This window comes from Rattus norvegicus, chromosome 4, assembly GCF_036323735.1.
Source record: "Rattus norvegicus strain BN/NHsdMcwi chromosome 4, GRCr8, whole genome shotgun sequence".
NCBI lineage: Eukaryota > Metazoa > Chordata > Mammalia > Rodentia > Muridae > Rattus > Rattus norvegicus.
Window position 1 is genome coordinate 129,732,796 of NC_086022.1, and position 17,961 is coordinate 129,750,756.

The following is a 17,961-nucleotide window of genomic DNA, read 5'->3' on the forward strand; positions in this document are numbered from 1 at the left end:
TTATAGATATTGAAGACTGGATTTAAGTTTATTTAACACTAACAAGCCACTGGTAATTCTGAGTTTCAGTGAATTAATTCTTATATCTAACAAGACAGCACTTTGAAATAATTAGCTGCACGTTAGTTCTTGGAAGCACTCTCTCGAGGCAGGTGGACAGGGCTCTATCAGAGATAACTACCACCAGAACTACAAGCCGCTTCTTGGTAAAACAGAATCAACTCATCTGTACCTCTGTGCTTGTGTTTTGTCTTGTCTTTTTCCCCCCCTCTACTGTTCTCTGACTTGCAAGGATTGAAAACACAAATTAATTTCCATACTTTTTTAACCAGCTTAGAAATTTCAAGGTTTGGAGAATGTTCTGGGAGATGAGCTATGCATTCATTTTCCTGATATAGTGTGAGGAAAATAACTCCTACATCCCTTTATCCAACCCAGGATGACAGCCAATCTCAAAAAAAAGTTGAAACACTCCAAGCACTTGAAAATATTCCATAAGGTAAAGTCACATTTTTTTGAGGAGACTATTTAAACAAAAACAACAAAAATGGATGTGCACGTCATTTTTTAAAATCCCTTACACCCTTGAGTTTTATAAAGTTAAAATTCAAGAATAGCTACTGAGATGTTCCAAAGAAAAGCTGTGCTGCTCGTCTTGGTGGACTGCGCCCTCAGCAGCTGGCCATCTCGCAGGTGCTGACAGACCGGGCTTTATTCCGACCAATGTCCTGGTACCTCCTGGTTCAGAGAGCCAGGCACATGTTTGTGGCACCTTCTGCGTGCCCTTCATGTGGGGATCTCAAGGAGGAAAATGCCTCTGCTCTTATAAGGAAGTGTAAAGAAGGCATGTTTGAGCAACAGGGTGGAAGCGCCACGATGACCAACAAACCCTGGACAACACTGGCTGTGGGACCAGATCTTTTCCCAGATAACTTTGAGGGATGAGTGCCTTAGACTGCACTGGCTTTGCTATTCCTGGACAACACTGGAGAACTGAAGAGAAGTAAGTAATAACATCTTAACGTTGTCTTGTGAATCCGAAGAAAAGAGTTAGCAAATTGTGAGGTAAATCATCCTTAGCAATTGCTGATGCACGAGAAGTTCTGACAAGGATATCGACTCTATGGAACCATTCTGCATGTGAACCCAACAGGCTATGGCCATCACAATACTACTGAGAAGTACCAACAGGAAGCCAGCTGTAGTGCACGTCCTAGTGGGGGTGAGGGTGGGGACAACTGTTTTGTTTCCATTCCATTAGTGCTGGCCTAGAATTCTTATGTTTTCAAATAATTTAGTAACCAACAAAATTTATTGAATGCTGTAAAAATATTGGGCTAATAACTCTTGAATGAAGTTTAATACAAATGAATATGGCATACAGTTAGCCCCCAAGTCCAGTTATGAGAATTAAATGAAAACCACGGAAAGTACAAATTTTAAAAAATGGAAACATTGTATGTAAGAATAGAATTTAAGCCTGTTATCCCTGATGACCAAGAAATGACAATTACAGCAAAGCAAGGAACTGGCCAAGAACTCATTAAACACCTGCAACACCTTAGCCTGTCACAGCCGTGCTACACTCCACTCTGCTACACTGTTAAATAGGAAAGATTTACACAAGTTGACAACGGAATTTAGAAAACTATGTTTAGTATTTACTACTTAATCTGTATGTCACCAAGTGTCATAATTAAGACTGCAGATTAAACCACCTACAGAAACAGTGAGGCTATTATTTTTTCCATACATTACACGCTGTGACATGTGATCCCATAATTATATACATTTCTAATACTCTGGTGATATCTTCAGGATCTTTGTAAGAGAAATGTGAGGCTGAGTCCCTAATTCATGTAAGCATAGGACTAAGACTTGATATCAATTACCCAAATACATGCCAATAGACAGCACAGCATTACTCAACACACTGTCTTTTGTGTTCTCTTCCACCTCCCAAGACTTTGTGAGCAGTTCTGAAATGAAACCCAGGAGTTGCTTATAACCCTTTAATTGACAAAACTCAAATTATCGTGTACTGCAATAGATAGATAGCAGGATTTACACCCAAGGCTACAAAACATATGTTGCCTTTGTCATTCTTAGCAGCAGGCCGCAAGCTGTATCATCTGGAGGAAGGAAACTGATCACTATGCCATCTCCCCACTAAAGAAGCGTTACCTTGGGATCAGATGTGAGCAGTTTGAATGCTTGATAGACTTGGGACTCCTTTACACCACCTCCGAGGTCCAAGAAGTTAGCTGGCTTCCCTCCATTCAGGAAAATGATGTCACAAGTAGCCATGGCCAATCCAGCACCATTCACTGTGAAATGCAAATAGCACATGACATAGAAACATTAAATAGCACAGAAAATGGGGTGGGAACAAGAGCGCCAAATGAAAACACTATCATTTCTAGACCAATCTGTGCCCTGAATTGGGATTCAACTCATAATCTGATTTATGGTTATCAATCAGGATATGTGTGTCTAAAGAATAAACACGCACACATACACACACACACATACACACACACACAGATGCACACACACATACACATACACACACACATACACACATACACACTCACACACACATGCACTCTCACTCACACACACACGTACTCACACTCACACACACATACACAGACACACACACAGACACACACACTCACACATACTCACACTCACACACATACACAGATACATACACACTCACACACACATGCACTCTCACACACACACGCATGTACTCACACTCACACACACATGTACTCACATACACATACACAGACACACACACTCACACATACTCACACATACAGACACACACATACACAGATACATATACACATACATACACAGACACAGACACACACACACACACACACACACACATGCGCGTGCACACAAAGAGAAATGAGGAGGAGTCATCAATAATTTAAATACAAAACACAGGTTAAGGAAAAGAACCGATTTGTATGGGCAGAAGGATGGGCCAAAAGAATTATGGCTGTGGGGAATGGCTAGCCATTCAAATTATGTGAACTAAGAGCAATGCTTAGCTTGTCCTTGATGCTCTCTGAATGTGCCGTCTTTTGGACTCAATCATCATCTAACTGGTCTCCTCTTCCTTTGCAGAAAGAAATTCGAGTATGCATTTTTGTAAGAGTTCATTGACAGCAACTCAAAAGACAAACAAGAGGGCCCTAACCTGCAGGTCTCAATGCTCCTTCTCCTGTAAGTTAGTGTAAGAAGCCTGGTGGTACATCACTGGAGCCCTAGCACTCAGGTAAGCCTGAGTTCAAGCCACCCGGAGCTATACAGTAAGTACCAGGAGAGTCTGAGCACACAGTACAGTTCTGCCTCAAAAAGCAAAAACAAGGGGTGGGAAAGATGCTCAGTGGTTAAGAGCATGTACTGCTCATCCACAAGATCTGAATTCACTTCCCAGCACCCAGTAACTGTAACCGAAGACTGGAGGGATCTGACATTATCTAAAAATAATTTTAAAAAGTAAACACAAAACTTAATACAAGATCTTATTTCCTCACCCAATATTCAACTCAGAACAAAAGTAGGACAATTAGGGTCATTCTTAAGAACTAGTGTATGATTTACACTGGCATCCTGCCTTTTAGAGCTAAGGTTTACTGACCAACTGCACTTCATTGGCTTCTTATGCTTAATTACAGAATTACTTTCCTCGGGTGACAAGGGGAAGGTGCAGAAACTCAGCAAACCACTCAGGGTAAAACACCTGGAATCCCAGAGGCAAGCCTGGGAACTGTGGCTACCTTAATTAAGGTGGGAGGGGAATTAAAAATAGGGAGAGGGGACCTGTAACCTGGGGTGGGTTAAACTGTCCCCAGGCCCAAGCTCAGCAAATAAAGTATGCCTTGTCCGTCATAAAACGGGTATTTATAATAAAAGATCTTCAAGTAGTGTGCGGTGCTGTTAATCAGAGTTTGTCAGAAACATCCATCCAGAAAAGTCTGTATTTAATTTGTTCGAAACCCAGCCCTGTATTGTCCCCTTCCCACATGCCTACATGCTATAAGCACATTTACTTATTGCAGCCATGAGGGTGTAAGTGATCCACAGTGTGCGGAGAGCGCGCCCTCACGCCCTAACAAAGCGGGTGCTTTAGGTATCGATTGTAATTGGATGCCATTCTCCATTGTACCGAGCAGCAAACTGTTGAAGTCTCTTCACTTCTTAATCTAATGATGCTGTTGTTTTAATGAACAACAAATCTTTTTTATTTTAATTCCATTAAAATGAAGACCTCAGTTCCTAGCGCAATGAATTGTTTCTAGCAGAAACACAGTCATGTGCAATTAGGCTGGAAGCATATAAATCACAAATGCTAGAAGCCATGGACAATAACTGAAATTGTATTGCCTCTACAGGCCCATCTTACCTCAGCTGCATAAGCCATTTTCTCTAAATTAGAGAACTATGATGGAGCCCATTGTTTGATTAATAAACTGGCATAATGAAAGTATTTTGGCAATTGGTTACCATTCAATCTGAAATGTTAGTGAAATGATTAGAATTTATGTCCTTTGCTCCTTCCTCTGTGCCCTAGTTAGCACTGTCAACTTGACACGGCCTAGTCACCTCACCTGGGAAAGGAGTCTAAGCAGAGGGACTATCCAGATCTGACTGGCTTGATGGGCGAGTGTGTGTGTGTGTGTGTGTGTGTGTGTGTGTGTGTGTGTGTGTGTGATTATCTTGATTGATGAGTGATATAGGAGAGCCCACTGTGGGTGGCACCATTCCCTGGGCAGGTGGCCCTGGGCTATATAAGAATGAACTAGCAATTGAGCTTGCAAGCGTGGTTACTACTTCAAGTTCCTGCCCTCTTTTCCCTCAATGATGGACCCATAAGCTAACTTTCCTACCCTAAATTTCTTTAGGTCAGAATGTTTTGTCATAGCCACAGAAAGGGAACTAGAACACTTTGAAAAAGTAATTTTATCTCAGAGCACAGTTACACAACAGTTCCTAGTGGATGGATGCTGAATGCATAGGGAATATTGTCACTTTTACTAAAAAGATTTGAGATGCTTTAAATCAATGGTTCTTTTAATACATATATATATTCACATGGGCATATGTGTATAAACACACATGTACATGTATGTGGAGGCCAAAGGTTGGTGTGGGGTATATTTCTCTATTGCTTCTGTACTTCATTTTTAAGATAGGTTGCTCAATAAATCTAGAGATCAATCAATAATTGTCTAGACTAGAAGGACAGCAAGCACCCCCAATCCAACTCCCTCCCACTCTCATAGAACTGTGGCTATCACCACATGCTACCGCGCCCAGTTTTTATGTGGGTGCCATGGATCCAAACTCAGATCTTCCCATTTGCACAATGGGCACTCACCACTGAGCCATCTCTCCGGCCTATCAGTAGTTCTTATTTGGAGTGCTTTTGTACACCACAGACACCTGGAAACATCTGGGCAATTTCCTCACATTGTTACATTTCCACAGCTAGCAGCTCTCTCTGGAGGAGAGGAATACGACTGACCCTAACATCCTGGACACCTCTCCAAGAACAAAAGATCATCCAATTCAAAAGCTCAGCAGTGCCAGAGTTGAAAACTGCTTTAAATCAGTGACCGTCAATCAAAATGAGCTTTGAAACTGTTTTCACAATGACACCATAAGAAAATGCCTATTTTACCAGCAATTAGGAAATAGCGTTTCAGAAATCGGATAAAATCCTAGACTCGGGCTGGTTGCTGCCGCTGCAGAGAGCCCGTGGGCAGCACCCCACGAGCGAACTTGAGCCCCGGGACCACAGGTAAGACCAACTTTTCTGCTGCAAGAAAGCTGCCTGGTGAGCTTGGGACACAGGGAAGCAGAATTCCTCTAGGACCGGGCGTCCCACACCCGCGGATCCCGGCCCGCAGCAGCTCTCTGCCCCCAGACCCTGTGAGAGAGAGACCCAACCGCCTGGTCAGGTGGGCACTCCTGAGGCTGCAGAGCGGAAGAGACCACCAACACGACTCACCCCTGCCCACATCCCTGGCCCAAGAGGAAACTGTATAAGGCCTCTGGGCTCCCGTGGGGGAGGGCCCAGGAGCGGCAGGACCCCTGCCTGAGACACCACCAGAACCTGAAGGAAACAGACCGGATAAACAGTTCTCTGCACCCAAATCCCGTGGGAGGGAGAGCTGAACCTTCAGAGAGGCAGACAAGCCTGGGAAACCAGAAGAGACTGCTCTCTGCACACACATCTCGGACACCAGAGGAAAAAGCCAAAGACCATCTGGAACCCTGGTGCACTGAAGCTCCCGGAAACGGCGGCACAAGTCTTCCTGGTTGCTGCCGCTGCAGAGAGCCCGTGAGCAGCACCCCACGAGCGAACTTGAGCCTCGGGACCACAGGTAAGACCAACTTTTCTGCTGCAAGAAAGCTGCCTGGTGAACTCAAGACACAGGCCCACAGGAACAGCTGAAGACCTGTAGAGAGGAAAAACTAGACGCCCGAAAGCAGAACACTCTGTCCCCATAACTGACTGAAAGAGAGGAAAACAGGTCTACAGCACTCCTGACACACAGGCTTATAGGACAGTCTAGCCACTGTCAGAAATAGCAGAACAAAGTAACACTAGAGATAATCTGATGGCGAGAGGCAAGCGCAGGAACCCAAGCAACAGAAACAAAGACTACATGGCACCATCGGAGCCCAATTCTCCCATCAAAACAAACACGGAATATCCAAACACACCAGAAAAGCAAGATCTAGTTTCAAAATCATTTTTGATCATGATGCTGGAGGACTTCAAGAAAGACGTGAAGAACTCCCTTAGAGAACAAGTAGAAGCCTACAGAGAGGAATCGCAAAAATGCCTGAAAGAATCGCAAAAATCCCTGAAAGAATTCCAGGAAAACATAAATATACAAGTAGAAGCCCATAGAGAGGAGACACAAAAATCCCTGAAAGAATTCCAGGAAAACATAAATAAACAAGTAGAAGCCCATAGAGAGGAGACACAAAAATCCCTGAAAGAATTCCAGGAAAACACAATCAAACAGTTGAAGGAATTAAAAATGGAAATAGAAGCAATCAAGAGAGAACACATGGAAACAACCCTGGATATAGAAAACCAAAAGAAGAGACAAGGAGCTGTAGATACAAGCTTCACCAACAGAATACAAGAGATGGAAGAGAGAATCTCAGGAGCAGAAGATTCCATAGAAATCATTGACTCAACTGTCAAAGATAATGTAAAGCGGAAAAAGCTACTGGTCCAAAACATACAGGAAATCCAGGACTCAATGAGAAGATCAAACCTAAGGATAATAGGTATAGAAAAGAGTGAAAACTCCCAGCTCAAAGGACCAGTAAATATCTTCAACAAAACCATAGAAGAAAACTTCCCTAACCTAAAAAAAGAGATACCCATAGACATACAAGAAGCCTACAGAACTCCAAATAGATTGGACCAGAAAAGAAACACCTCCCGTCACATAATTGTCAAAACACCAAACGCACAAAATAAAGAAAGAATATTAAAAGCAGTAAGGGAAAAAGGTCAAATAACATATAAAGGGAGACCTATCAGAATAACACCAGACTTCTCGCCAGAAACTATGAAGGCCAGAAGATCCTGGACTGATGTCATACAGACCCTAAGAGAACACAAATGCCAGCCCAGGTTACTGTATCCAGCAAAACTCTCAATTAACATTGATGGAGAAACCAAGATATTCCATGACAAAACCAAATTTACACAATATCTTTCTACAAATCCAGCACTACAAAGGATAATAAATGGTAAAGCCCAACATAAGGAGGCAAGCTATACCCTAGAAGAAGCAAGAAACTAATCGTCTTGGCAACAAAACAAAGAGATTGAAAGCACACAAACATAACCTCACATCCAAATATGAATATAACGGGAAGCAATAATCACTATTCCTTAATATCTCTCAATATCAATGGCCTCAACTCCCCAATAAAAAGATATAGATTAACAAACTGGATACACAACGAGGACCCTGCATTCTGCTGCCTACAGGAAACACACCTCAGAGACAAAGACAGACACTACCTCAGAGTGAAAGGCTGGAAAACAACTTTCCAAGCAAATGGTCAGAAGAAGCAAGCTGGAGTAGCCATTCTAATATCAAATAAAATCAATTTCCAACTAAAAGTCATCAAAAAAGATAAGGAAGGACACTTCATATTCATCAAAGGAAAAATACACCAAGATGAACTCTCAATCCTAAATATCTATGCCCCAAATACAAGGGCACCTACATACGTAAAAGAAACCTTACTAAAGCTCAAAACACACATTGCACCTCACACAATAATAGTGGGAGATTTCAACACCCCACTCTCATCAATGGACAGATCATGGAAACAGAAATTAAACAGTGATGTCGACAGACTAAGAGAAGTCATGAGCCAAATGGACTTAACGGATATTTATAGAACATTCTATCCTAAAGCAAAAGGATATACCTTCTTCTCAGCTCCTCATGGTACTTTCTCCAAAATTGACCATATAATTGGTCAAAAAACGGGCCTCAACAGGTACAGAAAGATAGAAATAATCCCATGCGTGCTATCGGACCACCACGGCCTAAAACTGGTCTTCCATAACAATAAGGGAAGAATGCCCACATATACGTGGAAATTGAACAATGCTCTACTCAATGATAACCTGGTCAAGGAAGAAATAAAGAAAGAAATTAAAAACTTTTTAGAATTTAATGAAAATGAAGATACAACATACCCAAACTTATGGGACACAATGAAAGCTGTGCTAAGAGGAAAACTCATAGCGCTGAGTGCCTGCAGAAAGAAACAGGAAAGAGCATATGTCAGCAGCTTGACAGCACACCTAAAAGCTCTAGAACAAAAAGAAGCAAATACACCCAGGAAGAGTAGAAGGCAGGAAATAATCAAACTCAGAGCTGAAATCAACCAAGTAGAAACAAAAAGGACCATAGAAAGAATCAACAGAACCAAAAGTTGGTTCTTTGAGAAAATCAACAAGATAGATAAACCCTTAGCCAGACTAATGAGAGAACACAGAGAGAGCGTCCAAATTAACAAAATCAGAAATGAAAAGGGAGACATAACAACAGATTCAGAGGAAATTCAAAAAATCATCAGATCTTACTATAAAAACCTATATTCGACAAAACTTGAAAATCTTCAGGAAATGGACAATTTCCTAGACAGATACCAGGTATCGAAGTTAAATCAGGAACAGATAAACCAGTTAAACAACCCCATAACTCCTAAGGAAATAGAAGCAGTCATTAAAGGTCTCCCAACCAAAAAGAGCCCAGGTCCAGACGGGTTTAGTGCAGAATTCTATCAAACCTTCATAGAAGACCTCATACCAATATTATCCAAACTATTCCACAAAATTGAAACAGAAGGCGCACTACCGAATTCCTTCTACGAAGCCACAATTACTCTTATACCTAAACCACACAAAGACACAATAAAGAAAGAGAACTTCAGACCAATTTCCCTTATGAATATCGACGCAAAAATACTCAATAAAATTCTGGCAAACCGAATCCAAGAACACATCAAAACAATCATCCACCACGATCAAGTAGGCTTCATCCCAGGCATGCAGGGATGGTTTAATATAAGGAAAACCATCAACGTGATCCATTATATAAAGAAACTAAAAGAACAGAACCACATGATCATTTCATTAGACGCTGAGAAAGCATTTGACAAAATTCAACACCCCTTCATGATAAAAGTCCTGGAAAGAATAGGAATTCAAGGCCCATACCTAAACACAGTAAAAGCCATATACAGCAAACCAGTTGCTAAATTAAACTAAATGGAGAGAAACTTGAAGCAATCCCACTAAAATCAGGGACTAGACAAGGCTGCCCACTCTCTCCCTACTTATTCAATATAGTTCTTGAAGTTCTCGCCAGAGCAATCAGACAACAAAAGGAAATCAAGGGGATACAGATCGGAAAAGAAGAGGTCAAAATATCACTATTTGCAGATGACATGATAGTATATTTAAGTGATCCCAAAAGTTCCACCAGAGAACTACTAAAGCTGATAAACAACTTCAGCAAAGTGGCTGGGTATAAAATTAACTCAAATAAATCAGTTGCCTTCCTCTATACAAAAGAGAAACAAGCCGAGAAAGAAATTAGAGAAACGACACCCTTCATAATAGACCCAAATAATATAAAGTACCTCGGTGTGACTTTAACCAAGCAAGTAAAAGATCTGTACAATAAGAACTTCAAGACACTGAGGAAAGAAATTGAAGAAGACCTCAGAAGATGGAAAGATCTCCCATGCTCATGGATTGGCAGGATTAATATAGTAAAAATGGCCATGTTACCAAACGCAATCTACAGATTCAACGCAATCCCCATCAAAATACCAATCCAATTCTTCAAAGAGTTAGACAGAACAATTTGCAAATTCATCTGGAATAACAAAAAACCCAGGATAGCTAAAGCTATCCTCAACAATAAAAGGACTTCAGGGGGAATCACTATCCCTGAACTCAAGCAGTATTACAGAGCAATAGTGATAAAAACTGCATGGTATTGGTACAGAGACAGACAGATAGACCAATGGAATAGAATTGAAGACCCAGAAATGAACCCACACACCTATGGTCACTTGATTTTTGACAAAGGAGCCAAAACCATCCAATGGAAAAAAGATAGCATTTTCAGCAAATGGTGCTGGTTCAACTGGAGGTCAACATGTAGAAGAATGCAGATCGATCCATCCTTATCACCCTGTACAAAGCTTAAGTCCAAGTGGATCAAGGACCTCCACATCAAACCAGACACACTCAAACTAATAGAAGAAAAACTAGGGAAGCGTCTGGAACACATGGGCACTGGAAAAAATTTCCTGAACAAAACACCAATGGCTTATGCTCTAAGATCAAGAATCGACAAATGGGATCTCATAAAACTGCAAAGCTTCTGTAAGGCAAAGGACACGGTGGTTAGGACAAAACGGCAACCAACAGATTGGGAAAAGATCTTTACCAATCCTACAACAGATAGAGGCCTTATATCCAAAATATACAAAGAACTCAAGAAGTTAGACCGCAGGGAAACAAATAACCCTATTAAGAAATGGGGTTCAGAGCTAAACAAAGAATTCACAGCTGAGGAATGCCGAATGGCTGAGAAACACCTAAAGAAATGTTCAACATCTTTAGTCATAAGGGAAATGCAAATCAAAACAACCCTGAGATTTCACCTCACACCAGTGAGAATGGCTAAGATCAAAAACTCAGGTGACAGCAGATGCTGGTGAGGATGTGGAGAAAGAGGAACACTCCTCCATTGTTGGTGGGATTGCAGACTGGTAAAACCATTCTGGAAATCAGTCTGGAGGTTCCTCAGAAAATTGGACATTGAACTGCCTGAGGATCCAGCTATACCTCTCTTGGGCATATACCCAAAAGATGCCTCAACATATAAAAGAGACATGTGCTCCACTATGTTCATCGCAGCCTTATTTATAATAGCCAGAAAATGGAAAGAACCCAGATGCCCTTCAACAGAGGAATGGATACAGAAAATGTGGTACATCTACACAATGGAATATTACTCAGCTATCAAAAACAATGAGTTTATGAAATTCGTAGGCAAATGGTTGGAACTGGAAAATATCATCCTGAGTGAGCTAACCCAATCACAGAAAGACATACATGGTATGCACTCATTGATAAGTGGCTTTTAGCCCAAATGCTTGAATTACCCTAGATCCCTAGAACAAACGAAACTCAAGACGGATGATCAAAATGTGAATGCTTCACTCCTTCTTTAAATGAGGAAAAAGAATACCCTTGGCAGGGAAGGGAGAGGCAAAGATTAAAACAGAGACTGAAGGAACACCCATTCGGAGCCTGCCCCACATGTGGCCCATACATATACAGCCACCCAATTAGACAAGATGGATGAAGCAAAGAAGTGCAGACCGACAGGAGCCGGATGTAGATCGCTCCTGAGAGACACAGCCAGAATACAGCAAATACAGAGGCGAATGCCAGCAGCAAACCACTGAACTGAGAATAGGTCCCCCGTTGAAGGAATCAGAGAAAGAACTGGAAGAGCTTGAAGGGGCTCGAGACCCCAAAAGTACAACAATGTCAAGCAACCAGAGCTTCCAGGGACTAAGCCACTACCTAAATACTATACATGGACTGACCCTGGACTCTGACCCCATAGGTAGCAATGAATATCCTAGTAAGAGCACCAGTGGAAGGGGAAGCCCTGGGTCCTGCTAAGACTGAACCCCCAGTGAACTAGACTATGGGGGGAGGGCGGCAATGGGGGGAGGTTTGGGAGGGGAACACCCATAAGGGAGGGGAGGGGGGAGGGGGATGTTTGCCTGGAAACCGGGAAAGGGAATAACACTTGAAATGTATATAAGAAATACTCAAGTTAATAAAAAAAAAATGATGTAAAAAAAAAAAATCCTAGACTCGGTGTGAGTACTTACCAAAGCAGGCGATGTTCCCGTCTAGACCTATATATTTGAGATCATATCTGGCAGCTTCATTTTCAATGGGTTCATTCTCTGACTTGTCGTCCATAGCAAATATGTCCTTTTGTCGGAATTCAGCATTGTCATCAAAGTTTATCTTGGCATCAAAACAGACAACTAAACAAAGAGAAAAGGAGGCCATACCTGAGTCGTTTTGGTGTCAAGACACTGAGTTACTCAGGCCAGAAGGTGCAGGAGAAAGGAAGGCAGGAACTCTCAATCTCTCACACCACAGGCAGGTAAGCAACTGTTGCTTGCTAAACCTTTGAACTCTTAGGCTACAGAGACAAAGAGGACAAGACCCCTAATCTGAGGGGACGTAAGGACAGTAATTCACCCCTGTCAGTCTATGATCAGTAAGGAAACAAAGGTCACCAGCATGGACGAAAAGCTCAGTTGACACAACTGCCCCTGGAGTCACAGCTGTAATTCATTACTCACAGTATTTAGCAGGTGGCACTGCCTTCCCCTTTTATGCAGGAAGAAACAAGGGAATAATGCTAATCCTCTTTTCACATCTGTCCCTAGACATTCCATGATAAAATTTGAATTTTATTAGTACCCTATTATTACTCTAATACTTCTAGACTTACTGAAAGTGAATGCTGTGTCAGAATACACATTTTATGATTTGTTCCTTAATTCTGATGCTTCTCAGTATTAATTCAAATTGAATATATTTAAGGAACACAGAATGTTTTGCCATATACATGTATTTTGAAATGACAACTGCAGAAATCAGATTTACATATCTGATTCTCGGAATTTTTCCTTCTTTTCTGCTTCGATTTTTGGAATGAAAAAACTTACAATTCTGCTTTTTGAACCATTTTTAGTGTACATGACTAACACTGTAGCCTTGGTAAGATTATCTCTCTTCACGGTGGGCCTTGGCTTCCTCACTCGTGAAGACTAGGAAAAGCAATTCCTACCATAGTCTCCAGACTAACTTAACCTGGGTGGATGTCTTTGGCTACGACTTCTCAGGTCTGTCCGTGCTCTGATGCCAGGCATCACTGGCACCATGGTATACATCACTGCCAGAGGCACAAACATCACTGCACACAGCAAAGCTCTCGCTAAGGCAGGGCTGGCCCACTGAGCATCTTTGATTACAAGGATGCAAAGAGGACACTTAGGGGATGGCTTTGGGAAAGAGGACAGCAGCTGTGGTATCTGAACTCCAGAGTGTTTATTATTTCCCTGGCAGCGAAACCTTGTTGACTGTGCCACTGTGCCATCGTAACTTTCTCTAATTGAATCGGAGATGTGAACAAGCAGATGTCTTTGGTCAACATTTACAGAAGTTGTGCCAGCTTTGCTGAGGAGTACTTCACTTCTGAAATGTGGGCCTCCATTTCCCAGTACCTTACAGGTAAGCAATGGACACGGCCAGCTAACTCTATGCTTCCCAAGAGAAGAAACGCTTGTGCTTTATGGAACCCTGAACTGACAGGTACCAGGAAGATTTCTTCCATGTTCTCTAGCACATGACTCAAGCACTTGGAGCGGTTCTGACAGAACTGGTATATTAATATTCAAGATGACTTGGCAGAAAAATAAACAGGCCAAAAATTACATAAATGAATACTGATGGACAAGAGAAAATCTTACACGGAAGCTGATATCTGCTTAAGTCCCTCGTCTTGCCACACACTGCCCAACCACTGCCCACACTGTGAATACAGAGAGTGAATGAGTAATTATTTTCCTACAATGGTGAAGTTGTAATGAAGGAATCCTGCAATTACCAAAGGAATTGGCCTGTGTTCTCTGCTCCCTGCAAAGGCACTTTCTCAGCAGTTAATGACCAGTATAATGATCAATAGGAAAGCAACTTCATTCTTGGCTTTCCACTGGGTTTATAAATACATTCTAATTAATTTATTAGTAATTTTAGCTCCTCCATTACTCACTGGCAAGATTACTTGTAAGTGACACCTTCAAAATGAATGGGCAAAGGCTATCAAATTGACTTTCTAAGTGAAGACTTGCAAATAAAAGAATTCTTGGTCAAGATCAATAAACCAGTAAATCAAAATAGCTAAACTTTGCCCCTTATTATAAAGAATACAGTTGCAAGCAGCTCCAGCGAAAGGATAATTAATGGAGATGTATGCAAGGTTCAGAAGGCAGCCCCAACCAAATGCCTACAAAGCCAGCCTCTCAAAAGATTCTTTCTGTGTTATGATGCACATGCCAAGTGTAGACAGGAGCCAAGTGTAGACAGGAGCCTATGGTGAGCAGCTTGAGAACCAGGCAGGCAATCCACGGCTTGAAAACAAGGTCCATGTGAGCACCTAGAGTGGCCCTTGGTGCTACAGTAATCTGTTACCTGTCTGGTAACAGTTCGATGTGTTGATCCAAGAGCTTTGGGAAACTAAAAACACTGCAGTTATGAAGTTAGGTATATTTAAGTAGGCAGAACCAAGCTAGGCCTGATGGTATACAGTGTGTTAAGGAAGATTTCAAGTTAGATCCAGCATGGACTATGTACAACATAATAGGCTCTGCCCCCCCCATCACTCTCTTTCCCTCCCACCTTCCCCCCTCGTTTCCTCTCCCCCAACCTCTCTCTCTCATATACTTTGCTCTGTTCAGTTATTTCTACATGACTAGGACAACATATTTGATAGCAATAACTTGAGGAAGGAAGGATGTGTTGTGCCAGGAGATTTTAGTCCACCCTAGTGGCAAGACGTAGTTAACCAGCTCAGTTGTGATGGTGGAAGGGTGTGGCAGTGACTGTTCACACCAAAGTAGACCGGGAGCAGAGAAAAGAGAACCTTCAAAAGTCTACTTCTAGTGAATGATTCCAGTCAGCTATGTCCCATGTCCCGAAAGTCCCCAGAGCCAGAGCCTTTAAAATGGTGTTGCAGTTAAAAAAATAAGTATAGATGTGGGGTGGAGTTCAAGAGATAAAGACAGCAGTTTTCAACTCCAATTCTTGGCACAGAGATCATAAAGCTCTTGTAACTTTCTAAGCAATGGGCCTACTGGGTGGATCTTCCTTTTTAATACTTGGTGTTTTGGCTCTGTTCTTTCCTGAAAATAATTTAAAATGTGCTTTGCTTCTGCCAACAGGTAGAAAGTGTTTCCCTGAGCCACAGTAACAAGTGGCCACAACTGAAGAGCAGGCTGTGAGAACACTCACGAGACTGGCTGGTCCCCAATACAGTTGTCACTGGCATCAATGGAGAGACAGAACCCTTAACGTGTGACTCTAGCTCTCCTTGATGTACACTGTGTCAGAACTGAATGGACTAATAGGATACCTGGCTATTGTTAGAGAAATGGTCATAGAAGTGGTCTGGGCTGAGTCTAGTAGGAGAAAAGACCATCCCATATAGTTCAAGGACATAGATGGAGTGCTGTGGCCTAAACAGCTGACCCTGGCCACACAGTTTCTCTGAAGCTCAGAGCCCTTGTCTATAAACAGGATCAGAGTTGTTGGTATTGTGTGGCGTTGGTGCAAGGAGAAGCTCTGCACGGCGCCAGTCTCACAGGCGACGTGACTACCAAATGGGTCTTTGTGCACGCTTAGAGCTTCCCATCACTATAGCCTAGTTTACAGAACGTTCTTTTCATCTCTAGAAATTACTATCACCTGTCTCATTCCCAAAATAGCCATAAACGTCTATTTAAAGTAGACATAAATGAATGTCTTTTGGAGCTTTAACTGTGAACAGGCTACCTGAGGTACTTGATCAGCTGTCGTCTGAACACATAAGAACTTTCTCAAAAGTAAGAATCTTAATGACTAGCACTTAACAGAGTAACTGTCAGGGCAGAAATGCTTCAGCTAAAAGATCTGAGGGTTTCGATGACAAATCATATCATACATTTACCTATGGCCATAGTGGCTAAAGATACAAAACGTTTCACGTGGGCACCTGCATCAGAGATGGTAAATCATGTCTCTCGAGCTCACCACCTGTTTCTCTATGTACTTTTGTATGCTCATTTACATGTTGTTCCGGGCTTCTTCACAGGACAATAGCAAAGGTGGTAACTGCAGTTCAGACTGCAAGGCCCACAACCACTCATATGTTGACTGACACTGTGTAGCGATCCCTGCTTAGCCACAACTCTCATCAGATCTAACTTGCTTTGGTAGACTGGTAATCACCCACAGCCATATATACCTTATATAGTCAAGAACAGGCTTAACTTATGTATGTCCTGCTGTCAGGAAGACTGAAAAAAGAAAACAAACTAAAGAAAGCTACACAAAAAGGAGAGATGAGCCCTGCTCACTGACGGACTCTCAGATGACGCTTACATGTGCAGTGCTGCTGTGTTACAGGTGGACTCATGTCTATTTCAACAGCAGGCCCCATCTGCTCAAACCTTAGCTTTCTCACTTAATTCAATGACAAACAACTACGATAAAATATATTTCCTGAGTTATGGCACTTAGCAGAGACATTAAAAATTTCAGTGTCACACAACTGAAACCTCAACTCTATGGAAAATTCATCTTGAACAAACACCAATCTGTGTACGAAATAGGAGAAAAAGCATATCTATTAATATTTATAAAACAATTTTCACCATCAAAAACATATTGTTACATGGTTGATAGATTATACAAATGCATTTTCCCTCTGAACAAATATCAAAGAAGGCTAAGGTTCTTATATTCACTGGGTGTTGGGTTGTTTAGCGGTGTGAGATGCTGCAAGCTGCTAATTCTGCTGCCGTGATGGAGAATGTGAGTGGCAGCAAGAGGCCTCTGACCCCAGAGCTTCCACAGAAGAATGTGCTGCTGAGTGAAACAAAAGAAAAAAAAAGCACTTCAGAAGGAAGACATACACATAAAAGGAACAGAAGAACAGCAGGAAGTACGACTGTCATAATTAGTTTGGAAAATAATCTGTCTTGAAGCAATGTGCTGTGTTTGATTTGTGATAAATAACCGTAATGTGCTATTCAAATGTGCCTTGCCAAGCTGGCTTTAAAACGCTGATGCTTTAAAAGGAGCCCCGCTTCCCATTAAATATTGATGCTCTAAGAGTTGTATACTGTTTAGAACTTTTCTCCAGTTGCTATGAAGAAAAAATACATACGAGGCAAGATGGGGGTAGAGGAAGTATAAAAGCAAAAGTGGTCATGAGAACAGAGCCTTGGGTATAAGGAAGAAACAGAGGACACACAGTAGCAGCACAGAAGGGCCTTTGAGAGCATGCAGCAACAGGAGGAGATTTAGGGGAACCTCAAGGAAGAAAGGAAGGAATTGGGTGTGCCAGTTAACTTTGGCTCACCCGGCCTTAATTGTGAAGGAATCTGGGCCTCACAGTCACTGCTCTAAGTGGCTCTCACTTTATAGTTCAATAAAAGGAGGCATCTGTAGATGGAGCTGACTTGTAGCAGGAATTGACATCTCTGGCATCCTGGGGCGACCATTCCACA

The 17,961-nt window shown here is 42.0% G+C and overlaps 1 protein-coding gene across 1 annotated transcript in view; it reads right to left on the minus strand.

Moving 5' to 3' along the window:
- The window catches only part of Suclg2 (succinate-CoA ligase GDP-forming subunit beta), a 270,105-nt gene that overhangs the window by 108,963 nt on the left and 143,181 nt on the right, over nt 1-17,961 (minus strand). The window contains 2 exon segments of the mRNA NM_001100750.1: nt 2,185-2,327; nt 12,505-12,666. Of these exon segments, the coding sequence (NP_001094220.1) occupies nt 2,185-2,327; nt 12,505-12,666 (305 nt within the window).